Source organism: Cherax quadricarinatus, chromosome 14, assembly GCF_038502225.1.
Source record: "Cherax quadricarinatus isolate ZL_2023a chromosome 14, ASM3850222v1, whole genome shotgun sequence".
In the NCBI taxonomy this organism is placed as follows: Eukaryota; Metazoa; Arthropoda; class Malacostraca; order Decapoda; family Parastacidae; genus Cherax; species Cherax quadricarinatus.
Genome location: NC_091305.1, coordinates 18,153,594 through 18,180,038, shown reverse-complemented (window position 1 = coordinate 18,180,038; position 26,445 = coordinate 18,153,594). Strand labels below are relative to the sequence as shown.

General features: G+C 43.8%; 1 protein-coding gene across 1 annotated transcript in view; it reads right to left on the bottom strand.

Moving 5' to 3' along the window:
• Positions 1 to 26,445, bottom strand: part of LOC128695175 (zwei Ig domain protein zig-8-like) — a 163,690-nt gene that overhangs the window by 6,057 nt on the left and 131,188 nt on the right. Inside the window, exons 2-4 of the mRNA XM_053785671.2 lie at positions 21,359 to 21,648; positions 2,472 to 2,682; positions 1,390 to 1,517 (exon numbers count right to left, since the gene is read on the bottom strand). Coding sequence (XP_053641646.1) covers positions 1,390 to 1,517; positions 2,472 to 2,682; positions 21,359 to 21,648 — 629 coding nt within the window. The remainder of the gene's footprint in view (positions 1 to 1,389; positions 1,518 to 2,471; positions 2,683 to 21,358; positions 21,649 to 26,445) is intronic.

Sequence of the window (26,445 nt, the reverse complement as noted above, 5' to 3'; positions counted from 1 at the left end):
TGTGTGTGTGTGTGTGTGTGTGTGTGTGTGTGTGTGTGTGTGTGTGTGTGTGTGTGTGTGTGTGTGTGTGTGTGTATGTGTGTATGTGTGTGGGAAGATAGATAGAGGACTTGAAGAATCCGCATCGATGCTATCCTAGTTCAAGGATAATAAAGCAAAAGGTTCACTTCCCACTCTCCACCCCCTCCGGCCACTGCCAGCATGTAAATGGAGGGGGAGATATGAAGGAGAAATGCACCATACCATCCTTAACAGTAGCATGAAATTTACAGGAGATATGAAAGTGGATGAAAGATGTAGACTACAACTGTTTCTGCCGGTGTTTCTACACTGCCACGCAGAAATGTGTGCAGAAATGTGTGTGGAAATGTGTGTATACCAGTGGTTCTACTTCCGGTTACCATTAGTTCCACCATGACAGTCACAGACTTCTACTTCCGGAGCTGTTATCATTGTCTACATAAAGAACAAAAAGGCACAATTCCCTGACTGGAACAATACGCAGATATCCCACAAATAGGAGAGAGAAGCTTATGACGACGTTTCGGTCAGATCTGAACCATTTACAACGTCGTTGTAAGTTCTTCTCTCTCCTATGTGCGGGTTATCGGTGTGTTGTTAATATCGTTGGCTAGTTGTCAACTGGTCTGCCGGATATAGATGTTAAACATCAGAGAAAGAAAGAGAAAGAAGCAGACAGACAAACGGACAGACAGAAAGGGTCAACAAAAAATAAAATAAATATTAATGTTAATGTTGCAGCTTTATAACTATAGTGAAAGCGCGCCTCAGGTAAGACAGTGCTGGAGTGAATGATGATGAAAGTTTTTCTTTTTCGGGCCGCCCTGCCTTATTATTTATTAATATTATTTATTATTATTGAAGATATTAAATATTCTCCTGGCCCGGGCCTTTTCCAAGTGGTGGCCCGGCCTTGGCTCCCTCTTTAGGGAGTGTCTGAGACCTAAGTCTCCCATGGGAGAAGGCACAAGTATCTCCTCATCTTTGGGACCAACTGTCCCCAGGCCTAACCACAAGCTAGGCCTCTCTGGTCTGCCATCCCCGCCACAAGAGGGCTAATGGGAATGACAGTCTTGTGAGCTACAAGCTCGGGCTCAGGCACCTACCCTGCCCTAGAAGGGCTGGGCATGGTGTCGATGGAAGCCCTGCCTTGGTGGGAGTCGGCCGATGTGTTAATAATAAATAAGTAATGGTTTCACTGGAATAGGGAAGACTGACCTGGTCTCGGGGTGGTAGGGAAGACTGTGACCTGGTCTCGAGTTGATAGGGAAGACTGACCTGGTTTCACTGTGGTAGGGAAGGTTCACCTGGTCTCACTGTGATAGAGAAGAGTGACCTGGTCTTGCTGGGGTAGAGAGGGGTACTCACCTGGTTGTTGTGGTACCAGGTGATGGCCTCAGGTGGGTAGGGGGCGTGGTGGACGATGCAGGTGAGGTTGATCATACTGGCTCGATTCACGTAAATGTCCGGCGCTCCCAACACCTCCACCGTCGGCTCTAGGCGTAGCAGAGATAACCAGTTACACAAGTCTCTCTCTCTCTCTCTCTCTCTCTCTCTCTCTCTCTCTCTCTCTCTCTCTCTCTCTCTCTCTCTCTCTCTCTCTCTCTCTCTCTCTCTCTCTCTCTCTCTCTCTCTCTCTCTCTCTCTCTCTCTCTCTCTCCTCTCTTTCTCCTCTCCTCCTCCGCCCTCCCTCTCTCTCTCTCTCTCTCACTTTTATTTAACCTTCCATCATCTGCAGTAAAATGATGGGAAAAATAAAAACAACTGTGTCTCGTCTTGTCTGATTCAACTAACTTTTCCTCTTCTTTATTACTATACCCTTTTCAGTTTCTCTCCCATTTCTTTCCCATTTTCTTTCTATTTTCTCCGTTTATTGTTCCGTTTTTCAACACCGCCTCCATGTGATCTGCCGAGGAAAGTTATCTGATTAAGGATTTTTTCTTCACGAATTTTCTTTGCTTTCTCTTCCTCACGCTGTTATTCTCTGTTATATTTTCTTTCTTTTGTCCATTTTTCCCTCATTAGTTCTCGGGATGTAAACAAGAAAATGAACAGAGAAATACCCAGCAACATCCCTGAGTCAGTTAATGCCTCGAGTCCTCACTCAACAAGTCAAGTCTTAGGTCTTCTAGTGAACAAATGTTCAGGAACACGCTCTTAGGGAGCTTTAGTGAACAAATTACATCTTTTGTCACGTAACAAGTGTAGAGTCTCGAGTCCTCACTGATTAAGATGGAGCCTTCTTCCTTTCTCAACGAGTGAGCAATTTCAGGTCTTTGGTAAACAAGTTAGGACCCTGTTCATAAATTAATAGGTGAACAGTGTCTTCAGTGAACAACTATACTGGGGAAAAGACTTGGCTTCACAGAGCCGATTAACGTTCGCAGGAAATCAGGACTCAAATGAAGAATGGTTCCAGAGGAAACAGGTGAACACAGGTGACTACGTACCTACCACCTTGAGAAAGACGTTGAAGGTGCTGATGGGTCGTGTGGTGATCTGACACTCGTAGTTTCCCTGATCACGCAGCTGCACCGACTTGATCCTGAGCGTCCATTCAGTGCTCGCCTGCTGGTGCAGCGCCTCGAACCTCAGGTCGGTGGTGTAGGTATAGCGACCCACCGTCAGGATTCTCAGGTCGCGACCTCTCATCCATGACACCTGTAGGAGGGGACCATATTAAGAGGTGTGGCCTCAGCCGCAGGGGAACACGGGCGTTATATCAGGTGATAGTCGTGTTTAACTCAGTCAGAGGCAAACACGACTTTTACATCTGGAGGCTGACCTCTGTTTATATACCTCAGTCACAAGTAAACAAGAGAGTTACATCCGACGGTAGAACTCTGGTTAATTAGCTTTATGTCTGGAGGACAAACTCAGGTTAACCGACTGTCACATACGTAAACAAACATTTACATCTTAAGGCGCAGGCCGGGTTAACCGGCTCTGCTATACGTAAACACGAGTGTTACAACTAAAACTGTCTCAGTCAAGGGTGATCCTAGAAGGTTTACTGACTCCCAAGTTGGTTTTCTAAGCTGAACGAAGTTTGTCTTTTCCCCGGCCATCATCAAGTCCCTTGTAAAAAAAAAAAAACAGCAGTAAGTCAGATCAGTCAACCAGGAAGACACGAAGTCAGACATGTTCCAAATATTACAACATGTAAAAATGCACAGAGAAAATCACTGCTGTACTGGAACTAATTATTATTTTTATTACATTCATGGGGCACCGCTATACCCAAAAGGGTCATACAACGCCTAGGTTAATGGGAGGTAATCAGGTTCGATTCCTTGGATGAGGAATCTTTCACCGGTCTCAAGGTACCTACCTCCCTTGAGGGGCACAGAAACGTACCCCAGGCTAAGATTTATTTCCTTCAAAACTGGTGGCATGATAACAGTTTGGGAGAGACCCGAAAGGCGGTTCAATTTTTATTTACACTTTGTGGGTTATTTGTGAACTGTTCCAGTAATGATATTGTGGATTACCTGTGAATTGTTCCAGTAACGAAATCGTAGATTACTTGTGAATTGTTAAAGTAGCAATATTGTGGATTACTTACGACTTATGTTTCAGCCATAGTACTGTAGGTTACTTGTAAATTAAGATAAACACAATCATCTCACCAAGAAGAAGTGTACTTGAGGATATTGTCATAAGCTCCATTAATTTATCCACAGGTAAGCGTGCCGTCCATACCTGGATAAAGAGCTCCCAGTTTTTTACCTCAGACACAGGTCAACAAAGTCCTCACCTCTGTAGCACATCACCATCCAGGGAACCCGCTTTGTTGTCCTACTTAGAATACAAGAAGTGTTACATCCATATGAATTAGAACGCCTCATCAGAACACTCTCAGTGTAGTCAATGTCACTAGAACTAGAACTAGAAAAACCACTGAAAAGAGCAATCAAAATGTGGTCAATGTCACATCAAAATTTAATAAGAGAACACTTGAGCAAGGCACAAACAACAGATGTAGAGTCACATCCACTTTGACTTAGAAAACAACTGAACAGCAACACAAACAGAAGAAGACAGTGTTAGATCACACCGAACTTGAGCAGCTGAGTAGGAAAACTCAAAACAGTGTTTACCTGCTTTAAATTAAAGCAACACCTGAACAGAAACACTCACATGTTAAAGATTAAGACACACGTGCAACAGTTGGGTGTCTTTATTGATGAAACGTTTCACCTACACAGTAGACTACTGTGTAGGCGAAACGTTTTTAATCTTCATCTTGTCGATATTTTATTCCATTTTCAACACTCACATGTTAAATTACCTTAAAGTATAACAGCTGAACAGAAATACTTATGCATGTTAAATTACGTTAAAACAGAAGAACAGTTGAACAGGAACACTTATAAAAGTGTTCAACTGCGTTAAAACGGAAGAATAAATAAGCAGGACACTGACTAGTTCTAAACTGAAAAAATTTTGTGAGCAAGAATGCTCATAAAAATACTCGGATTACGTTAAATCCCATTAAGGAGAACAGAAGAACAGGAACAAGTTGACCAAATATAAAAGAACTTCCCGTAGGTAACAAACTTTACCAAAATAATCTGGAAAACTGGCAAATAATAGCAGCATCTCGATCACAAGAAAATTTCGGATTATCAAAAGTCTCTGGGAAAGAAAATGCATGGAACGAGGAGAGACCTTCTGGTCCCAGACCGACCATAAGGAGACCAATTTTTTAAAAGCAATTTTCAAGGAAAGTATCGGGTCGTGAACTGTGGGGGAAAATTTTCATTTTCTGGTAATAATCTGGTCCAATATTAATATATTTATGCGTTTGGGGATCAGATAATCCTTTTTTCTCTCGGAATTTCACATGGAAGTTTTTCTGTATTTTTCTCTCTTGATAGAAATAGTTAATTTGTGTTAAGTTGTTTTGTTGAGTTTGTTACCGAGTAAAATGTTTTGGTGAAAGGTTATTTAACATATATTAAGAAATATACGAAGTAACATTGGTCAGGTGTTGACTGTTTTAGCTGTGGTCACGACTTAAATATATCCGATTTACTTAATGATCGAGTCATATAATGTCCAAGTCGCATAATGTCCAAGTTACATTAATGTCCAAGTCACATATTGAAGTCCAAGTCACATAATGTCCAAGTGTATGCAAAGATATATATACACTTTTCTCCAGTAATTACCTATTTGTAGTAAAATATTTGTATTGACAAGAGCAGAGCTGCCTGAGGTGTAAGTTGTCTGAGGTGTAGTTAGTCTGAGGTGTAGTTAGTCTGAGGCTTAGTTAGTCTGAGGTGTAGGTTGTCTGAGGTGTAGTTAGTCTGAGGTGTAGTTAGTCTGAGGTGTAGGTTGTCTGAGGTGTAGTTAGTCTGAGGTGTAGGTTGTCTGAGGTGTAGTTAGTCTGAGGTGTAGGTTGTCTGAGGTGCAGTTAGTATGAGGTGTAGTTAGTCTGTGTAGTTAGTCTGAGGTGTAGTTAGTCTGAGGTGTAGTTAGTCTGAGGTGTAGGTTGTCTGAGGTGTAGGTTGTCTGAGGTGTAGTTAGTCTGAGGTGTAGGTTGTCTGAGGTGTAGTTAGTCTGAGGTGTAGGTTGTCTGAGGTGTAGGTTGTCTGAGGTGTAGGTTGTCTGAGGTGTAGGCTGTCTGAGGTGTATGTTGTCTGAGGTGTAGATTGTCTGAGGTGTAAGATGTCTGAGGTGTAGGTTGTCTGAGGTATAGTTACTCTGAGGTGTAGTTACTCTGAGGTGTAGTTTAGTTAATCTGAGGTGTAATTAGTCTGAGGTGTAGTTAATCTGAGGTGTAGTTAGTCTGAAGTGTAGTTAGTCTGAGTTGTAGTTAGTCTGAGGTGTAGTTAGTTTGAATTGTAGTTAGTCTGAGGTGTAGTTATTCTGAGGTGTAGTTAGTATGAGGTGTAGTTAGTCTGAGGTGTAGTTAGTTTGAGCTGTAGGTTGTCTGAGGTGTAGTTAGTCTGAGGTGTAGGTTGTCTGAGGTGTAGTTAGTCTGAGGTGTAGGTTGTCTGAGGTGTAGTTAGTCTGAAGTGTAGGTTGTCTGAGGTGTAGGTTGTCTGAGGTGTAGGTTGTCTGAGGTGTAGGTTGTCTGAGGTGTATGTTGTCTGAGGTGTAGATTGTCTGAGGTGTAGGTTGTCTGAGGTGTAGGTTGTCTGAGGTATAGTTAGTCTGAGGTGTAGTTAGTCTGAGGTGTAGTTTAGTTAATCTGAGGTGTAATTAGTCTGAGGTGTAGTTAATCTGAGGTGTAGTTAGTCTGAGTTGTAGTTAGTCTGAGGTGTAGTTAGGTTGAATTGTAGTTAGTCTGAGGTGTAGTTATTCTGAGGTGTAGTTAGTATGAGGTGTAATTAGTCTGAGGTGTAGTTAGTTTGAGCTGTAGTTAGTCTGAGGTGTAGTTAGTTTGAATTGTAGTTAGTCTGAGGTGTAGTTATTCTGAGGTGTAGTTAGTTTGAGGTGTAGTTAGTCTGAGGTGTAGTTAGTTTGAGTTGTAGTTAGTCTGAGGTGTGGTAAGTTTGAGTTGTAGTTAGTCTGAGGTGTAGTTAGTTTGAGTTATAGTTAGTCTGAGGTGTAGTTAGTCTGTGTAGTTTGTCAGAGGTGTAGTTAGTCTGAGTTGTAGTTAGTCTGAGGTGTAGTTAGTCTGAGGTGTAGTTAGTCTGAGGTGTAGTTACTCTGAGGTGTAGTTAGTATGAGGTGTAGTTAGTCTGTGTGGTTAGTCTGAGGTGTAGTTAGTCTGAGTTGTAGTTAGTCTGAGGTGTAGTTAGTCTGAGGTGTAGTTAGTCTGAGGTGTAATTAGTCTGAGTTGTAGTTAGTCTCAGGTGTATTTAGTCTGAGGTGTAGTTAGTCTGAGGTGTAGTTAGTCTGAGGAGTAGTTAGTCTGAGGTGTAGTTAGTCTGTGTAGTTAGTCTGAGGTGTAGTTAGACTGAGTTGTAGTTAGTCTGAGGTGTAGTTAGTCTGAGGTGTAGTTAGTCTGAGGTGTAGTTAGTCTGAGGTGTAGTTAGTCTGAGGTGTAGTTAGTCTGAGGTGTAGTTAGTATGAGGTGTAGTTAGCCTGTGTACTTAGTCTGAGGTGTAGTTATTCTGAGGTGTAGTTAGTCTGAGGTGTAGTTAGTCTGAGGTGGAGTTAGTCTGAGGTGTAGTTAGTCTGAGGTGTAGTTAGTCTCAGGTGTAGTTAGTCTGAGGTGTAGTTAGCCTGTGTAGTTAGCCTGTGTAGTTAGTCTGACATGTAGTTAGTCTGAGGTGTAGTTAGTCTGGGGTGTAGTTAGTCTGAGGTGTAGTTAGTCTGAGGTGTAGTTAGTCTGTGGTGTAGTTAGTCTGAGGTGTAGTTAGTCTGAGGTGTAGTTAGCCTGTGTAGTTAGTCTGAGGTGTAGTAGTATGAGGTTTAGTTAGTCTGAGTTGTAGTTAGTCTGAGGTGTAGTTAGTCTGAGGTGTAGTTAGTCTGAGGTGTAGTTAGTCTGAGGTGTAGTTAGTCTGTGTAGTTAGTCTGAGGTGTAGTTAGTCTGAGGTGTAATTAGTCTGAGGTGTAGTTAGCCTGTGGAGTTATTCTGAGGTGTAGTTAGTCTGAGGTGTAGTTAGTCTGAGGTGTAGTTAGTCTGTTTAGTTAGTCTGAGGTGTAGTCAGTCTGAGTTGTAGTTAATCTGAGGTGTAGTTATTCTGAGGTGTAGTTAGTTTGAGGTGTAGTTATTCTGAGGTGTAGTTAGTTTGAGTTGTAGTTAGTCTGAGGTGTGGTAAGTTTGAGTTGTAGTTAGTCTGAGGTGTAGTTAGTTTGAGTTATAGTTAGTCTGAGGTGTAGTTAGTCTGTGTAGTTTGTCTGAGGTGTAGTTAGTCTGAGTTGTAGTTAGTCTGAGGTGTAGTTAGTCTGAGGTGTAGTTAGTCTGAGGTGTAGTTAGTCTCAGGTGTAGTTAGTATGAGGTGTAGTTAGTCTGTGTGGTTAGTCTGAGGTGTAGTTAGTCTGAGTTGTAGTTAGTCTGAGGTGTAGTTAGTCTGAGGTGTAGTTAGTCTGAGGTGTAATTAGTCTGAGTTGTAGTTAGTCTGAGGTGTAGTTAGTCTGAGGTGTAGTTAGTCTGAGGTGTAGTTAGTCTGAGGTGTAGTTAGTCTGTGTAGTTAGTCTGAGGTGTAGTTAGTCTGAGTTGTAGTTAGTCTGAGGTGTAGTTAGTCTGAGGTGTAGTTAGTCTGAGGTGTAGTTAGTCTGAGGTGTAGTTAGTCTGAGGTGTAGTTAGTCTGAGGTGTAGTTAGCCTGTGTACTTAGTCTGAGGTGTAGTTATTCTGAGGTGTAGTTATTCTGAGGTGTAGTTAGTCTGAGGTGTAGTTAGTCTGAGGTGTAGTTAGTCTGAGGTGTAGTTAGTCTGAGGTGTAGTTAGTCTGAGGTGTAGTTAGTCTGAGGTGTAGTTAGCCTGTGTAGTTAGCCTGTGTAGTTAGTCTGACGTGTAGTTAGTCTGAGGTGTAGTTAGTCTGGGGTGTAGTTAGTCTGAGGTGTAGTTAGTCTGAGGTGTAGTTAGTCTGTGGTGTAGTTAGTCTGAGGTGTAGTTAGTCTGAGGTGTAGTTAGCCTGTGTAGTTAGTCTGAGGTGTAGTAGTATGAGGTGTAGTTAGTCTGAGGTGTAGTTAGTCTGAGGTGTAGTTAGTCTGAGGTGTAGTTAGTCTGAGGTGTAGTTAGTCTGAGGTGTAGTTCGCCTGTGTAGTTAGTCTGAGGTGTAGTTAGTCTGAGGTGTAGTTAATCTGAAGTGTAGTTAGTCTGAGGTGTAGTTAGTCTGTGTAGTTAGTCTGAGGTGTAGTTAGTCTGAGTTGTAGTTAGTCTGAGGTGTAGTTAGTCTGAGGTGTAGTTAGTCTGAGGTGTAGTTAGTCTGTGTAGTTAGTCTGAGGTGTAGTTAGTCCGAGGTGTAGTTAGTCTGAGGTGTAGTTAGCCTGTGGAGTTATTCTGAGGTGTAGTTAGTCTGAGGTGTAGTTAGTCTGAGGTGTAGTTAGTCTGTTTAGTTAGTCTGAGGTGTAGTCAGTCTGAGTTGTAGTTAATCTGAGGTGTAGTTAGTCTGAGGTGTAGTTAGTCTGAGTTGTAGTTAGTCTGAGGTGTAGTTAGTCTGAGGTGTAGTTAGTCTGAGGTGTAGTTAGTCTGAGGTGTAGTTAGTCTGAGGTGTAGTTAGTCTGAGGTGTAGTTAGTCTGAGGTGTAGTTAGTCTGAGGTGTAGTTAGTCTGTGTAGTTAGTCTGAGGTGTAGTTAGTCTGAGGTGCAGTTAGTATGAGGTGTAGTTAGTCTGTGTAGTTAGTCTGAGGTGTAGTTAGTCTGAGGTGTAGTTAGTCTGAGGTGTAGGTTGTCTGAGGTGTAGTTAGTCTGAGGTGTAGGTTGTCTGAGGTGTAGTTAGTCTGAGGTGTAGGTTGTCTGAGGTGTAGGTTGCCTGAGGTGTAGGTTGTCTGAGGTGTAGATTGTCTGAGGTGTATGTTGTCTGAGGTGTAGATTGTCTGAGGTGTAGGTTGTCTGAGGTATAGTTAGTCTGAGGTGTAGTTAGTCTGAGGTGTAGTTAGTCTGAGGTGTAGTTTAGTTAATCTGAGGTGTAATTAGTCTAAGGTGTAGTTAATCTGAGGTGTAGTTAGTCTGAGGTGTAGTTAGTCTGAGGTGTAGTTAGTCTGAGGTGTAGTTAGTCTGAGGTGTAGTTAGTCTGAGGTGTAGTTAGTCTGAGGTGTAGTTAGTCTGAGGTGTTGTTAGTTTAGAGCTGTAGTTAGTCTGAGGTGTAGTTAGTTTAAGGTGTAGTTAGTCTGAGGTTTAATTAGTAGTTAGTCTGAGGTGCAGTTAGTCAGAGGTGTAGTTAGTCTGAGGTGTAGTTAGTCTGAGGTGCAGTTAGTCAGAGGTGTAGTTAGTCTGAGGTGTAGTTAGCCTGAGGTGTAGTTAGCCTGTGTAGTCTGAGTTGTAGTTAGTCTCAGGTGTAGTTAGTCTGAGGTGTAGTTAGTCTGTGTAGTTAGTCTGAGTTGTAATTAGTCAGAGGTGTAGTTAGTCTGAGGTGTAGTTAGTCTGAGGTGTAGTTAGTCTGAGGTGTAGTTAGTATGAGGTGTAGTTAGTCTGTGTGGTTAGTCTGAGGTGTAGTTAGTCTGAGTTGTAGTTAGTCTGAGGTGTAGTTAGTCTGAGGTGTAGTTAGTCTGAGGTGTAATTAGTCTGAGTTGTAGTTAGTCTCAGGTGTAGTTAGTCTGAGGTGTAGTTAGTCTGAGGTGTAGTTAGTCTGAGGTGTAGTTAGTCTGAGGTGTAGTTAGTCTGTGTAGTTAGTCTGAGGTGTAGTTAGACTGAGTTGTAGTTAGTCTGAGGTGTAGATAGTCTGAGGTGTAGTTAGTCTGAGGTGTAGTTAGTCTGAGCTGTAGATAGCCTGTGTACTTAGTCTGAGGTGTAGTTAGTCTGAGGTGTAGTTAGTCTGAGGTGTAGTTAGTCTGAGGTGTAGTTAGCCTGTGTAGTTAGTCTGAGGTGTAGTTAGTCTGAGGTGTAGTTAGTCTGAGGTGTAGTTAGTCTGAGGTGTAGTTAGTCTGTGTAGCTAGTCTGAGGCGTAGTTAGTCAGAGTTGTAGTTAGTCTGAGGTGTAGTTAGTCTGAGGTGAAGTTAGTCTGAGGTGTAGTTAGTCTGAGTTGTAGTTAGTCTGAGGTGTAGTTAGTCTGTGGTGTAGTTAGTCTGAGGTGTAGTTAGTCTGATGTGTAGTTAGTCTGAGGTGTAGTTAGTCTGTGTAGTTAGTCTGAGTTGTAGTTAATCTGAGGTGTAGTTAATCTGAGGTGTAGTTAGCCTGTGGAGTTAGTCTGAGGTGTAGTTAGTCTGAGGTATAGTTAGTCTGTGTAGTTAGTTAGAGGTGTAGTTAGTCTGAGTTGTAGTTAGTCTGAGTTGTAGTTAGTCTGAGGTGTAGTTAGTCTTAGGTGTATTTAGTCTGAGTTGTAGTTAGTCTGAGGTGTAGTTAGTCTGAGGTGTAGTTAATCTGAGGTGTAGTCTGAGTTGTAGTTAGTCTGAGGTGTAGTTAGACTGAGTTGTAGTTAGTCTGAGGTGTAGTTAGTCTGAGGTGTAGTTAGTCTGAGGTGTAGTTAGCCTGTGCAGTTAGTCTGAGGTGTAGATAGTCTGAGGTGTAGTTAGTCTGAGGTGAAGTTAGTCTGAGGTGTAGTTAGTCTGAGGTGTAGTTACTCTGAGGTGTAGTTAGTCTGTGTAGTTAGTCTGAGGTGTAGTTAGTCTGAGGTGTAGTTAGTCTGAGGTGTAGATAGTCTGAGGTGTAGTTAGTCTGAGGTGAAGTTAGTCTGAGGTGTAGTTACTCTGAGGTGCAGTTAGCCTGTGTAGTTAGTCTGAGGTGTAGTTAGTCTGAGATGTAGTTAGTCTGAGGTGTAGTTAGCCTGTGTAGTTAGTCTGAGGTGTAGTTAGTCTGAGGTGTAGTTAGCCTGTGTAGTTAGTCTGAGGTGTAGTTAGTCTGAAGTGTAGTTAGTGTGAGGTGTAGTTAGTCTGAGGTGTAGTTAGCCTGAGTAGTTAGTCTGAGGTGTAGTTAGTCTGAGGTGTAGATAGTCTGAGGTGTAGTTAGTCTGAGGTGAAGTTAGTCTGAGGTGTAGTTACTCTGAGGTGCAGTTAGCCTGTGTAGTTAGTCTGAGGTGTAGTTAGTCTGAGATGTAGTTAGTCTGAGGTGTAGTTAGCCTGTGTAGTTAGTCTGAGGTGTAGTTAGTCTGAGGTGTAGTTAGCCTGTGTAGTTAGTCTGAGGTGTAGTTAGTCTGAAGTGTAGTTAGTGTGAGGTGTAGTTAGTCTGAGGTGTAGTTAGCCTGTGTAGTTAGTCTGAGGTGTAGTTAGTCTGAGATGTAGTTAGTCTGAGGTGTAGCTAGTCTTAGGTGTAGTTAGTCTGTGTAGTTAGTCTGAGGCGTAGTTAGTCTGAGTTGTAGTTAGTCTGAGGTGTAGTTAGTCTGAGGTGTAGTTAGTCTGAGGTGTAGTTAGTCTGAGTTGTAGTTAGTCTGAGGTGTAGTTAATCTGAGGTGTAGTTAGTCTGAGGTGTAGTTAGTCTGAAAAGTAGTTAGTCTGTGTAGTTAGTCTGACTTGTAGTTAGTCTGAGGTGTAGTTAATCTCAGGTGTAGTTGGCCTGTGGAGTTAGTCTGAGGTGTAGTTAGTCTGAGGTGTAGTTAGTCTGCGTAGTTAGTTAGAGGTGTAGTTAGTCTGAGTTGTAGTTAATCTGAGTTGTAGTTAGTCTGAGGTGTAGTTAGTCTGAGGTGTAGTTAGTCTGAGTTGTAGTTAGTCTGAAGTGTAGTTAGTCTGAGGTGTAGTTAGTCTGAGGTGTAGTCTAAGGTGTAGTTAGTCTGAGGTGTAGTTAGTCTGAGGTGTAGTTAGTCTGAGGTGTAGTTAGTCTGAGGTGTAGTTAGCCTGTGTAGTCTGAGGTGTAGTTAGTCTGAGGAGTAGTTAGTCTGAGGTGTAGTTAGTCTGAGGTGTAGTTAGTCTGTGTAGTTAGTCTGAGGTGTAGTTAGTCTGAGGCGCAGTTAGCCTGTAGTTAGCCTGAAGTGTAGTTAGTCTGAGGTGTAGTTAGTCTGAGGTGTAGTTAGTCTGAGGTGTAGTTAGTCTGAGTTGTAGTTAGTCTGAGGTGTAGTTAGTCTGAGGTGTAGTTAGTCTGAGGTGTAGTTAGTCTGAGGTGTAGTTAGCCTGAGGTGTAGTTAGCCTGTGTAGATAGCCTGAGGTGTAGTTAGTCTGAGGTTTAGTAAGTCTGAGGTGTAGATAGTCCGTGTAGTTAGTCTGAGGTGTAGTTAGTCTGAGGTGTAGATTGTCTGAGGTGTAGTTAGCCTGTGAAGTTACTCTGAGGTGTAGTTAGTCTGAGGTGTAGTTAGTCTGAGGTGTAGTTATTCTATGTAGTTAGTCTGACGTGTAATTAGTCTGAGGTGTATTTAGTCTGAGGTGTAGTTAGTCTGAGATGTAGTTAGTCTGAGGAGTAGTTAGTCTGAGGTGTAGTTAGTCTGAGGTGTAGTTAGTCTGTGTAGTTAGTCTGAGGTGTAGTTAGTCTGAGGTGTAGTTAGCCTGTAGTTAGCCTGAAGTGTAGTTAGTCTGAGGTGTAGTAAGTCTGAGGTGTAGTTAGTCTGAGGTGTAGTTAGTCTGAGTTGTAGTTAGTCGTTAGTCTGAGGTGTAGTTAGTCTGAGGTGTAGTTAGTCTGAGGTGTAGTTAGTCTGAGGTGTAGTTACTCTGAGGTGTAGTTAGTCTGTGTAGTTAGTCTGAGGTGTAGTTAGCCTGAGGTGTAGTTAGCCTGTGTAGTTAGCCTGAGGTGTAGTTAGTCTGAGGTGTAGTAAGTCTGAGGTGTAGATAGTCCGTGTAGTTAGTCTGAGGTGTAGTTAGTCTGAGGTGTAGATTGTCTGAGGTGTAGTTAGCCTGTGGAGTTAGTCTGAGGTGTAGTTAGTCTGAGGTGTAGTTATTCTATGTAGTTAGTCTGAGGTGTAATTAGTCTGAGGTGTATTTAGTCTGAGGTGTAGTTAGTCTGAGGTGTAGTTAGTCTGAGGTGTAGTTAGTCTGAGGTGTAGTTAGTCTGAGGTGTAGTTAGTCTGAGGTGTAGTTAGTCTGAGTTGTAGTTAGTCTGAGGTGTAGTTAGTCTGAGTTGTAGTTAGTCTGAGGTGTAGTTAGTCTGAGGTGTAATTAGTCTGAGGTGTAGTTAGTCTGAGGTGTAGTTAGTCTGAGGTGTAGTTAGTCTGAGGTGTAATTAGTCTGAGGTGTAGTTAGTCTGAGGTGTAGTTAGTCTGAGGTGTAGTTAGCCTGTGTAGGTAGTCTGAGGTGTAGTTAGTCTGAGGTGTAGTTAGTCTGAGGTGAAGTTAGTCTGAGGTGTAGTTAGTCTGAGGTGTAGTTAGTCTGAGGTGTATTCAGTCTGAGCTGTAGTTAGTCTGAGTTGTATTTAATCTGAGGTGAAGCTAGTCTGAGGTGTAGTTAGTCTGAGTTGTAGTTAGTCTGAGGTGTAGTTAGTCTGAGGTGAAGTTAGTCTGAGGTGTAGTTAGTCTGAGGTGCAGTTAGTCTGAGGTGTAGTTAGTCTGAGGTGTAGTTAGTCTGAGGTGTAGTTAGTCTGAGGTGTAGTTAGTCTGAGGTGTAGTTAGCCTGTGTAGTTAGTCTGACGTGTAGTTAGTCTGAGGTGTAGTTAGTTTAAGGTGTAGTTAGTCTGAGGTTTAATTAGCCTGTGTAGTTAGTCTGAGGTGCAGTTAGTCAGAGGTGTAGTTAGTCTGAGGTGTAGTTAGTCTGAGGTGCAGTTAGTCAGAGGTGTAGTTAGTCTGAGGTGTAGTTAGCCTGAGGTGTAGTTAGCCTGTGTAGTCTGAGTTGTAGTTAGTCTCAGGTGTAGTTAGTCTGAGGTGTAGTTAGTCTGTGTAGTTAGTCTGAGGTGTAGTTAGCCTGAGGTGTAGTTAGTCAGAGGTGTATCTGAGGTGTAGTTAGTCTGAGGTGTAGTTAGTCTGAGGTGTAGTTAGTCTGTGTAGTTAGTCTGAGGTGTAGTTAGTCTGAGGTGTAGATTGTCTGAGGTGTAGTTAGTCTGAGGTGTAGTCAGTCAGAGCTGTAGTTAGTCTGAGTTGTATTTAATCTGAGGTGAAATTAGTCTGAGGTGTAGTTAGTCTGAATTGTAGTTAGTCTGAGGTGTAGTTAGTCTGAGGTGTAGTTAGTCTGAGGTGTAGTTAGTCTGAGGTGCAGTTAGTATCAGGTGTTGTTAGTCTGAGGTGTGGTTAGTCTGAGGTGTAGTTAGTCTGAGGTGTAGTTAGTCTGAGGTGTAGTTAGCCTCTGTAGTTAGTCTGAGGTGTAGTTAGTCTGAGGTGTAGTTAGTCTAAGGTATAGTTAGTCTGAGGTTTAGTTAGCCTGTGTAGTTAGTCTGAGGTGCAGTTAGTCAGAGGTGTAGTTAGTCTGATGTGTAGTTAGTCTGAGGTGCAGTTAGTCAGAGGTGTAGTTAGTCTGAGGTGTAGTTAGCCTGAGGAGTAGTTAGCCTGTGTATTCTGAGGTGTAGTTAGTCTGAGGTGTAGTTAGTCTGAGGTGTAGCTAGTCGGAGGTGTAGTTGTTCTGAGGTGAAGTTAGTCTGTGTAGTTAGTCTGTGGTGTAGTTAGCCTGAGGTGTAGTTAGTCAGAGGTGTAGTTAGTCTGAGGTGTAGTTAGTCTGAGGTGTAGTTAGTCTGAGGTGTAGTTAGTCTGAGGTGTAGTTAGTCTGAGGTGTAGTTAGTCTGTGTATTTAGTCTGAGGTGTAGTTAGTCTGAGGTGTAGATTGTCTGAGGTGTAGTTAGCCTGAGGAGTAGTCTGAGGTGTAGTTAGTCTGAGGTGTAGTTAGTCTGAGGTGTAGTTAGTCTGTGTAGTTAGTCTGAGGTGTAATTAGTCTGAGGTGTATTTAGTCTGAGGTGTAGTTAGTCTGAGGTGTAGTTAGTCTGAGGTGTAGTTAGTCTGAGGTGTAGTTAGTCTGAGGTGTAGTTAGTCTGAGGTGTAGTTAGTCTGAGTTGTAGTTAGTCTGAGGTGTAGTTAGTCTGAGTTGTAGTTAGTCTCAGGTGTAGTTAGTCTGAGGTGTAATTAGTCTGAGGTGTAGTTAGTCTGAGGTGTAGTTAGTCTGAGGTGTAGCTAGTCTGAGGTGTAGTTAGTCTGAGGTGAAGTTAGTCTGAGGTGTAGTTAGTGTGAGGTGTAGTTAGTCTGAGGTGTAGTTAGCCTGTGTAGTTAGTCTGAGGTGTAGTTAGTCTGAGGTGAAGTTAGTCTGAGGTGTAGTCAGTCTGAGTTGTAGTTAGTCTGAGTTGTAGTTAATCTGAAGTGTAGTTAGTCTGAGGTGTAGTTAGTCTGAGTTGTAGTTAGTCTGAGGTGTAGTTAGTCTGAGGTGTAGTTAGTCTGAGGTGTATTTAGTCTAAGGTGTAGTTAGTCTGAGGTGTAGTTAGTCTGAGGTGTAGTTAGTCTGGGGTGTAGTTAGCCTGTGTAGTTAGTCTGAGGTGTAGTTAGTCTGAGGTGTAGTTAGTCTAAGGTGTAGTTAGTCTGAGGTGTAGTTAGCCTGTGTAGTTAGTCTGAGGTGTAGTTAGTCTGAGGTGTAGTTAGTCTCAGGTGTAGTTAGCCTGTGTAGTCTGAGGTGTAGTTATATCTGAGGTGTAGTTAGTCTGAGGTGTAGTTAGTCTGAGGTGTAGTTAGTCTGAGGTGTAGTTAGTCTGAGGTGTAGTTAGTCTGTGTAGTTAGTCTGAGGTGTAGTTAGTCTGAGGTGTAGTTAGTCTGAGGTGTAGTTAGTCTGTGTAGTTAGTCTGAGGTGTAGTTAGTCTGAGGTGTAGTTAGCCTGTGTAGTTCGCCTGAGGTGCAGTTAGTCTGAGGTGTAGTTAGTCTGAGGTGTAGTTAGTCTGAGGTGTAGTTAGTCTGAGGTGTAGTTAGTCTGAGGTGTAGTTAGTCTGAGGTGTAGTTAGTCTGTGTAGTTAGTCTGAGGTGTAGTTAGTCTGAGGTGTAGATTGTCTGAGGTGTAGTTAGCCTGTGGAGTTAGTCTGAGGTGTAGTTAGTCTGAGGTTTAGTTAGTCTGTGTAGTTAGTCTGAGGTGTAATTAGTCTGAGGTGTATTTAGTCTTAGTTGTAGTTAGTCTGAGGTGTAGTTAGTCTGAGGTGTAGTTAGTCTGAGGTGTAGTTAGTCTGAGGTGTAGTTAGTCTGAGGTGTAGTTAGTCTGAGGTGTAGTTAGTCTGAGCTGTAGTTAGTCTGAGGTGTAGTTAGTCTGAGGTGTAATTAGTCTGAGGTGTAGTTAGTCTGAGGTGTAGTTAGTCTGTGTAGTTAGTCTGAGGTGTAGTTAGTCTGGGGTGTAGTTAGTCTGAGGTGTAGTTAGTCTGAGGTGTAGTTAGCCTGTGGAGTTAGTCTGAGGTGTAGTTAGTCTGAGGTGTATTTAGTCTGAGGTGTAGTTAGTCTGAGGTGTAGTTAGTCTGAGGTGTAGTTAATCTGAGGTGTAGTTAGTCTGTGTAGTTAGTCTGAGGTGTAGTTAGTCTGGGGTGTGGTTAGTCTGATGTGTAGTTAGTCTGAGGTGTAGTTAGTCTGTGTAGTTAGTCTGAGGTGTAGTTAGTCTGAGGTGTAGTTAGTCTGAGGTGTAGTTAGCCTGTGGAGTTAGTCTGAGGTGTAGTTAGTCTGAGGTGTAGTTAGCCTGTGGAGTTAGTCTGAGGTGTAGTTAGTCTGAGGTGTAGTTAGTCTGTGGAGTTAGTCTGAGGTGTAGTTAGTCTGAGGTGTAGTTAGTCTGATGTGTAGTTAGCCTGTGTAGTTAGTCTGAGGTGTAGTTAGTCTGAGGTGTAGTTAGCCTGTGGAGTTAGTCTGAGGTGTAGTCTGAGGTGTAGTTAGTCTGAGGTGTAGTTAGCCTGTGTAGTTATTCTGAGGTGTAATTAGTCTGAGATGTAGTTAGTCTGAGGTGTAGTTAGTCTGAGGTGTAGTTAGTCTGAGATGTAGTTAGCCTGTGGAGTTAGTCTGAGGTGTAGTTAGCCTGAGATGTGGTTAGCCTGTGGAGTTAGTCTGAGGTGTAGTTAGTCTGAGGTGTAGTTAGCCTGTGGAGTTAGTCTGAGGTGTAGTTAGTCTGAGATGTAGTTAGTCTGAGGTGTAGTTAGCCTGTGGAGTTAGTCTGAGGTGTAGTTAGCCTGTGGAGTTAGTCTGAGGTGTAGTTAGCCTGTGGAGTAGTTTATGCAAGCCACCATATAAAAAGCTGTGCTCTAAATATTTACATCATTTGCTAAAATGTCAGCTGTATCAAGTTGCGGAGGTCCTCCTCCAGATGTGAGAAAACGGCCCAGGAGCTGGAGAGAGGCGATACCAAGGAGCAGCAGGGAGAAGGAATAGAGGAAGAAAATGAAGGAAGACAGAAAGACGGATGCTTACATCTTCACAGATGAAGAAAGTAAATTAAGTGTTTAGGTAAAACAAATCTGAATATCTCGTAATAAGTGGAAGCGACCTCCTCCGCCACACACTTCCTGTCTGTTCTCTGGGTAATCTTCTATATCATGGTCGTGTCTCCTCGTAATCTGCTCTCCTTCAGAGTTGCGACTTTTACCTGCAGCATTTTTTTTTATAACAGCTGTGGTACCAGCCTTGAAGTGTGTACGTGTTAATTTGTGTCTCGTTTTTTGTTTGACCAATTAAGAGTACCACACTGGTTCTGTGTACTCGAGGAATGGGCGTGCATATATACTGAAAAGAAGTCGAGGAATAAAAAGCACACTACCGTTGCTGAAAAAAATCACAACTAATCAACATATTTTAGATAAATCTTTTGATTACATTTCCTGGGCAATCACATTACGACTGTTGTCTAATCGTGGCTTGATAATGGTCCAGAACGACCCTCTGTTCAGGTTTGTGAACATAATGTTTATGTTTGCATACCTAGCATCGGCAGACCATGCTAAATGTTTTGTATGTGTTTCAGGTGACGGGTTTGGCATAATGTCAGCTCCTTGGTCTCTCTGAGTCCATAAGATGCTTCCTTCATATATGTTATATTGCATCTGGTCTCCTGTCTCCGGGCCCCATTTATATTGCATTTCACGTATTAGGGTTCAAATTAAGTAGCTACCTGTTTGAACATTCCTCAAGTCTCTCTAAGTCTCCTCGAGTTTTCTTCGTATCATCCTGATCTGGTATCGTTTGCAATCACTGTTAAGTAGGAATCCTAACCCACCCGCCAGTCTGTTTTCATACACTGTGATCCGTATAGGGCTTAAGTTTGGTTCCTAGGGGACTCCACTAGTTAAACTCTTCAACCCTGACATTTTGTGTCTGACCGTAACGTTTTGTCTTCTGCTCTAAACAAATCATTAATCCACCTTTCACAAAAATGGCGGAACGCTGACTGCAGACCGCAGAGGAGTCTTTGTTTTACAACGTTTCACCACACATTGGCTTTATCAAATACTCTGTCAAGACTCCTCTGCAATTAGTGTCTTACAGTTAATCGTCTCTGCCAGATTTCCCAACCTACTTTTCTAGTACATGTTGCAGTTTTAGGCTTGGTAATGTCTGGAAGAATTTCTTACGATCTAGGAATACGCAGTCCACCAGTTCATCTTTTTCCTGTCTGATATCTATTAATGTGTCATCGACCTATATTAAATCTGTAGGCAGGGATTATCTTCCTAAATTTGTGCAGGTGGTCTATGAGGAAATCCATATTACCCAAGTGTTTGGTTAGTCTCTTCTTCATCAACCTCTCCACTTCCCTCGCTATATTTTCCAGAAATATTTGTCTGTAACTCTGGGCCTTCTATCTGTCAGTCTTCTTTAATACTGGGATTACAATAGTCATTCACTGGGTATCTGGCAGTTCCTCTGTCTTTAGTGTTTCATTGAAGATCTTAGGGAGAGGCTTTCTCTTGAACCTTCAGCTCCTTCTAATACCCATGACGATGTTTAGTCTGGTCTCGTTGTTGTTATTGAGTTCCTGCAGGAGTCTCATTACTTCCTTTCTCGCCGTACAGATGTTTGCCAGTTCTGCGTAGTTTGTTTTTATTTCCAATAATGGCCTCTTTTCAGTGGTGAGAAGGCTGTGAAAATTTCTATTGTTCTCTTCGTATACTTCCCTATCACTGCCTGGAGCCGATTTCCAACGTTATTCAGCTTTATCACCTCATTCTTTGCTAACTTTCTTTTCTGTTCTAAGAGCTTAAATCCCGAGAGCTTTTAAGAGCTCGTCTTCCCCGTCACTTTGTTGCTTCACGCTTGTTAGGAGCTGAATCCATCACTGACAGCATGAGGAATCAGCTCTTTTTTTCAACCTCTGTTAGATATAATAACATTTATGTCTGAGTATTTGTTTCATTGTCCAGTCCAATTTAATCTACATTTTCTCTCCTTGTTGCTAAGTCAACCATGGAAGAATTTTCTGGAGTTGTTTTTGAAGGCCTGGCTATACCTGTCAACTCAGTACCGTATTTTTTCATGACTGTTCAGTATACCGTTCATTTCCTGTCAGACAGCTTTATTTTTTAGCTTGGTTTCCATGTGATAACAGTCTTAATTATCAATATTTCCAGCTCCTTCTTTTTCCTTTCCTTCCTCATGGGATACTTTTTTTGTGTGGTCATGTGATTAGAATCCAAGAAAGCTAATTGCATTATTCCTAATTTTATATCTCACTATTCTCTCATGTCCATCGCAGGATTGTCAAACGGGATTTCTGAATAAATTTTCTTCAAAGACTTGCCACACTCAAAGGTATCTTCGGGCACTAGGAGGCACCTTTGTTTCTTCGGGAGTGTATGCAGACACGCAACTTTTCTGAGCCAACACACTTCAAAAGCAGCGAGCAGTATTTTACGCTCATCCTCGCCAGAGTCATGGTTATTTTATAGCCAGGCACATATTTAGGCCACCCGGTGCATTATATAATATAGTTAGTGATACTGGCACCCTGGTTGCCTAAATTCCTGGGATGTAATGAAATAGCCAGGAGTCCGGCGTTAATGCACTCTGGAGAGGGTTTAAATCACTTGCAATATACTGTCCATCCTTTGTAGCGTTGTAGCTCAGAGTGCTTGTACTCGGAGGATGAAATACTGGACCGTAGTTTGCACCCCAGTAAGGTAAGAGCTTTATGTTGTAGACAATATATTTGGAAATGGGTTACTATTATTTAAGATTTTTTTTTTCGCTAACGCAAAAAAAAAGCAACTCGGAAACTTATTTTCACGTACAGTGTTATGGTAGATTATGGCAGGCACAGAGTACTCTGTACGTGGTGGAAGAAAACTCGTCACCCAGGTGTTCTAGCAACACAGTATATATTTCACACTACTCTGTGTGTACACACTGATTCTCACAAAAACCATAAATATAAAAACTCTGCCAAAGAGCACTGCAGGATTCGAACCAAAGTCGCCAGCGTAGAAGGCTGCCATACAGCATCAGTCAATGATGCATCCAGGTCGTGATAACATGTTTCCAAGAGCAGCTGAAGTAAGGAATAAATAATAGATGATTCACATCTATTTAAGGAAAAGTTAAACCAGAACGCAAATACCAATGGCTGCCCGTCTTGTGTTATAAAAACTGTCTTCTGGCTGTCCACGGACCTGACATGGTTTTGTACAAAGCCTGGCTTTGTACGAAACAGAAACGCCACATCTCTGTGGTATTGCAGGCGTTGCTTAAATGACAGATGTCCGATTCTTTATCTCTTGAAAATCTCCGCACCAGTGACTCAATGTCGAATTAATCTCCGCTCACATGAAATCTTTTCGTGTTGTGTTAAAGTGAACTGATCCAGCGTAATTAACGATGAACTTATTCGATATTGTTGCGATTCACTATTGGGAAATATGTTTAATACCCACCTTTCCACATTTCATCTCTAAGACCAGAATCTCTCTCTCTCTCTCTCTCTCTCTCTCTCTCTCTCTCTCTCTCCCTCTCTCTCTCTCTCTCTCTCGCTCTCTCTCTGTCTCTCTCTCTCTCTCTCCCCTTCCTTACCGACTTGTCACTCTTGGCAGCGTGGACTATACAGGTGAGTGTGGCTGTTTTGCCCAGGTAGGCTGTGTAAGTCGGAGACATTGAGGCGTCAAAGTAAGGCTCTTCCTCGTCCTCGTCCTCATTGCCCTCCTCGTCCTCGACTATCTCTGCTTCGTCGTCTTCGTCGTCGTGGTTCAGCAGCGCCCCCGTCAAGCTGGTGTAGGAGATGGGTGTCAGTTCCGTCACTCCTGTCAGTGGGTAGGCTGCCTCCACGTCCTCAGGTCCCCCGCACGCAGAAACCATCAGCAGACCTGTTAGGGGGGAAGAAGAAACCGTCAGTAAACCTGTGGGGGAGAGGGCAGTCATGGTCACCATAAGCAGTCAGGTGGGAGGGAGAGAACACCGTCAGCATAGCTGTGAGAGGGAAAGACTAAAGACTAGTGTTGATCGGGACCTGCATAAGTTGGCGCGATTGCCGGAGACGTGGAAAATAAACTTCAAAGTAAATTAGTGTAGAGTAATGCACTTAAACACCAATATAAAACTACCGAAGGTAATTACCGAAGGTAGAAAAGAACCTTTTAGCAATAGCGTTCGGTCAAGTAAACCAAGTCTAGCTGCAAGCTAAAAATAAAAAGCGAGGTTTGGTAACAAGAAATTTCGACTAGAAAAGCATTACAGACAATAATGATGGAGTGACTGATGATGAAAGGTGTTTCTTCTTTTTTTCCGGGTCACCATACCTCTGTGGGAAGCGGCCGATGTGTTAAAAGAAAATGATAGTTTATAAGGAACGTGTTAGAGTTCACTGTGATTATAATGTATGCAGTGTTATTCCCCAGATTCTGTAAATGATGAACATTAACTGGAGTGTAGAGAATGTGCAGTGAAGGACCGCAGCAGCAGCTCGTATTGTCATTAAGAAATTTGACTTCATGAAGAAAGTTTTAACGTACTAAACAGAGTTCTTCATTAGAAACTGAATATCAGGAGATCTTGCTTAAGCCTTTATTATACTGGACAAATGAGACACATCCAAGAAGAGCTATTCAAAGTCTGAAGTGATCCGATGGAGCCAGTCTAAGAGTCCTGCACTGTGTGCCTCTATCATCCACAAGGGCTTAGACCTTCCTCTCGAAATAAAGTAATAAAAATTCGACATTCTTTAATGCTGTCCTTGACAATGGAAATGTTCCTGTTGACTTTTAGTCAGTCAGCTTCAGCGCAAAAGTCGACTGTTCCCGTTTTATCTAAATCGTCTGAGAACCTGTAGAGTACTTGAGTTCTAGTATCGTCTTGCTTATCACTGCATCCAGCAGCACAAGAAACAATAGAGGCGACAAGACATAGATGAGATCAGTCTCACAGACGTGCGCGGATGTGTTCGGTGTTGTGCACGCTGCTTGACATCAAATATGGCAAAAAGAGATGAATCACTAAGCCGTTACAAAACATGATAAAAGAATATAAAATTTGCTTTGTTGCTTTCCAATGTACTCCCCTCCTCTCTCCCCTCCCATGTACTCCCCTCCTCTCTCCCCTCCCATGTACTCCCCTCCTCTCTCCCCTCCCATGTACTCCCCTCCTCTCTCCCCTCCCATGTACTCCCCTCCTCTCTCACCTCCCATGTACTCCCCTCCTCTCTCCCCTCCCATGTACTCCCCTCCTCTCTCCCCTCCCATGTACTCCCCTCCTCTCTCCCCTCCCATGTACTCCCCTCCTCTCTCCCCTCCCATGTACTCCCCTCCTCTCTCCCCTCCCATGTACTCCCCTCCTCTCTCCCCTCCCATGTACTCCCCTCCTCTCTCCCCTCCCATGTACTCCCCTCCTCTCTCCCCTCCCATGTACTCCCCTCCTCTCTCCCCTCCCATGTACTCCCCTCCTCTCTCCCCTCCCATGTACTCCCCTCCTCTCTCCCCTCCCATGTACTCCCCTCCTCTCTCCCCTCCCATGTACTCCCCTCCTCTCTCCCCTCCCATGTACTCCCCTCCTCTCTCCCCTCCCATGTACTCCCCTCCTCTCTCCCCTCCCATGTACTTCCCTCCTCTCTCCCCTCCCATGTACTCCCCTCCTCTCTCCCCTCCAATGTACTCCCCTCCTCTCTCCCCTCCCATGTACTCCCCTCCTCTCTCCCCTCCCATGTACTCCCCTCCTCTCTCCCCTCCCATGTACTCCCCTCCTCTCTCCCCTCCCATGTACTCCCCTCCTCTCTCCCCTCCCATCTACTCCCCTCCTCTCTCCCCTTCCATGTACTCCCCTCCTCTCTCCCCTCCCATGTACTCCCCTCCTCTCTCCCTCCCATGTACTCCCCTCCTCTCTCCCCTCCCATGTACTCCCCTCCTCTCTCCCCTCCCATGTACTCCCCTCCTCTCTCCCCTCCCCTGTACTCCCCTCCTCTCTCCCCTCCCATGTACTCCCCTCCTCTCTCCCCTCCCATGTACTCCCCTCCTCTCTCCCCTCCCATGTACTCCCCTCCTCTCTCCCCTCCCATGTACTCCCCTCCTCTCTCCCCTCCCATGTACTCCCCTCCTCTCTCCCCCTCCCATGTACTCCCCTCCTCTCTCCCCTCCCATGTACTCCCCTCCTCTCTCCCCTCCCATGTACTCCCCTCCTCTCTCCCCTCCCATGTACTCCCCTCCTCTCTCCCCTCCCATGTACTTCCCTCCTCTCTCCCCTCACATGTACTCCCCTCCTCTCTCCCCTCCCATGTACTCCCCTCCTCTCTCCCCTCCCATGTACTCCCCTCCTCTCTCCCCTCCCATGTACTCCCCTCCTCTCTCCCCTCCCATGTACTCCCCTCCTCTCTCCCCTCCCATGTACTCCCCTCCTCTCTCCCCTCCCATGTACTCCCCTCCTCTCTCTCCTCCCATGTACTCCCCTCCTCTCTCCCCTCCCATGTACTCCCCTCCTCTCTCCCCTCCCATGTACTCCCCTCCTCTCTCTCCTCCCATGTACTCCCCTCCTCTCTCCCCTCCCATGTACTCCCCTCCTCTCTCCCCTCCCATGTACTCCCCTCCTCTCTCCCCTCCCATGTACTCCCCTCCTCTCTCCCCTCCCATGTACTCCCCTCCTCTCTCTCCTCCCATGTACTCCCCTCCTCTCTCCCCTCCCATGTACTCCCCTCCTCTCTCCCCTCCCATGTACTCCCCTCCTCTCTCCCCTCCCATGTACTCCCCTCCTCTCTCCCCTCCCATGTACTCCCCTCCTCTCTCCCCTCCCATGTACTCCCCTCCTCTCTCCCCTCCCATGTACTCCCCTCCTCTCTCTCCTCCCATGTACTCCCCTCCTCTCTCCCCTCCCATGTACTCCCTCCTCTCTCCCCTCCCATGTACTCCCCTCCTCTCTCCCCTCCCATGTACTCCCCTCCTCTCTCCCCTCCCATGTACTCCCCTCCTCTCTCCCCTCCCATGTACTCCCCTCCTCTCTCCCCTCCCATGTACTCCCCTCCTCTCTCTCCTCCCATGTACTCCCCTCCTCTCTCCCCTCCCATGTACTCCCCTCCTCTCTCTCCTCCCATGTACTCCCCTCCTCTCTCTCCTCCCATGTACTCCCCTCCTCTCTCCTCTCCCATGTACTCCCCTCCTCTCTCTCCTCCCATGTACTCCCCTCCTCTCTCCCCTCCCATGTACTCCCCTCCTCTCTCTCCTCCCATGTACTCCCCTCCTCTCTCCCCTCCCATGTACTCCCCTCCTCTCTCCCCTCCCATGTACTCCCCTCCTCTCTCCCCTCCCATGTACCCCCCTCCTCTCTCCCCCCTCCCATGTACTCCCCTCCTCTCTCCCCTCCCATGTACTCCCCTCCTCTCTCCCCTCCCATGTACTCCCCTCCTCTCTCCACTCCCATGTACTCCCCTCCTCTCTCTCCTCCCATGTACTCCCCTCCTCTCTCCCCTCCCATGTACTCCCTCCTCTCTCCCCTCCATGTACTCCCCTCCTCTCTCCCCTTCCATGTACTCCCCTCCTCTCTCCCCTCCCATGTACTCCCCTCCTCTCTCCCCTCCCATGTACTCCCCTCCTCTCTCCCCTCCCATGTACTCCCCTCCTCTCTCCCCTTCCATGTACTCCCCTCCTCTCTCCCCTCCCATGTACTCCCCTCCTCTCTCCCCTCCCATGTACTTTCATCCATGATTCCCTCCTACGTGCTTCCCTCTTCCGTCCCCTCGCCGTCCCACGACGTCCCTACCAGATTACACAATCACCTTCTGGGTTAGTTACGAGGACACGTCGTGGAAGGTGGATCCCTCTTGTTGCTGTAATGACCAGCTCTCCTCCGAGGTGACAGCCACAGAGAGGACACTGGGGTGTGGTGTCCATTAATCAAGTGAAGAGGAGACAAAATGCTGGTCTGCATATATATATACATATATATATATATATATATATATATATATATATATATATATATATATATATATATATATATATATATATATATATATATATATATATATATATGTATATATATATGCAGACCAGCACCAAGTAGGCAGAACTTGCGATCTTGGCTTAAATAGCAACGCTCATCTTGCCATATAGGACAAGTGAAAATTTGTGTGTGCAATAATTTCGCCAAAATCATTCTGAACCTAACGAAAAAAATATATTTCACTCTGTTTGTTTAGTATTAAATTATTGTAAACAAATCAAAAATATATTTAGTTGGGTTAGGTTAAAATAAATTGTTCTTGTTAAAATAAGGTTAAGTAAGTTTTCTAAGATTCTTTTGGAGCAAAATTAAATATTTTTACATTAACATTAATGAAAAAAAATATATCTTTAAACGTATAAGAGAAAATTTTAGAAAGGACTTAATTTTAAATGAGTTTTTGCTAATTGACCAGTTTTACATATTCGGCACGACATATATATATATATATATATATATATATATATATATATATATATATATATATATATATATATATATATATATATATATATATATATATATATATATGTATATATATATATATATATATATATATAAATATATATATATATATATAGATATATATATATATATATATATATATATATATAAATATATATATATATATATAGATATATATATAGATCTATATATAATCGCCAACACAATGCTCTCCAATG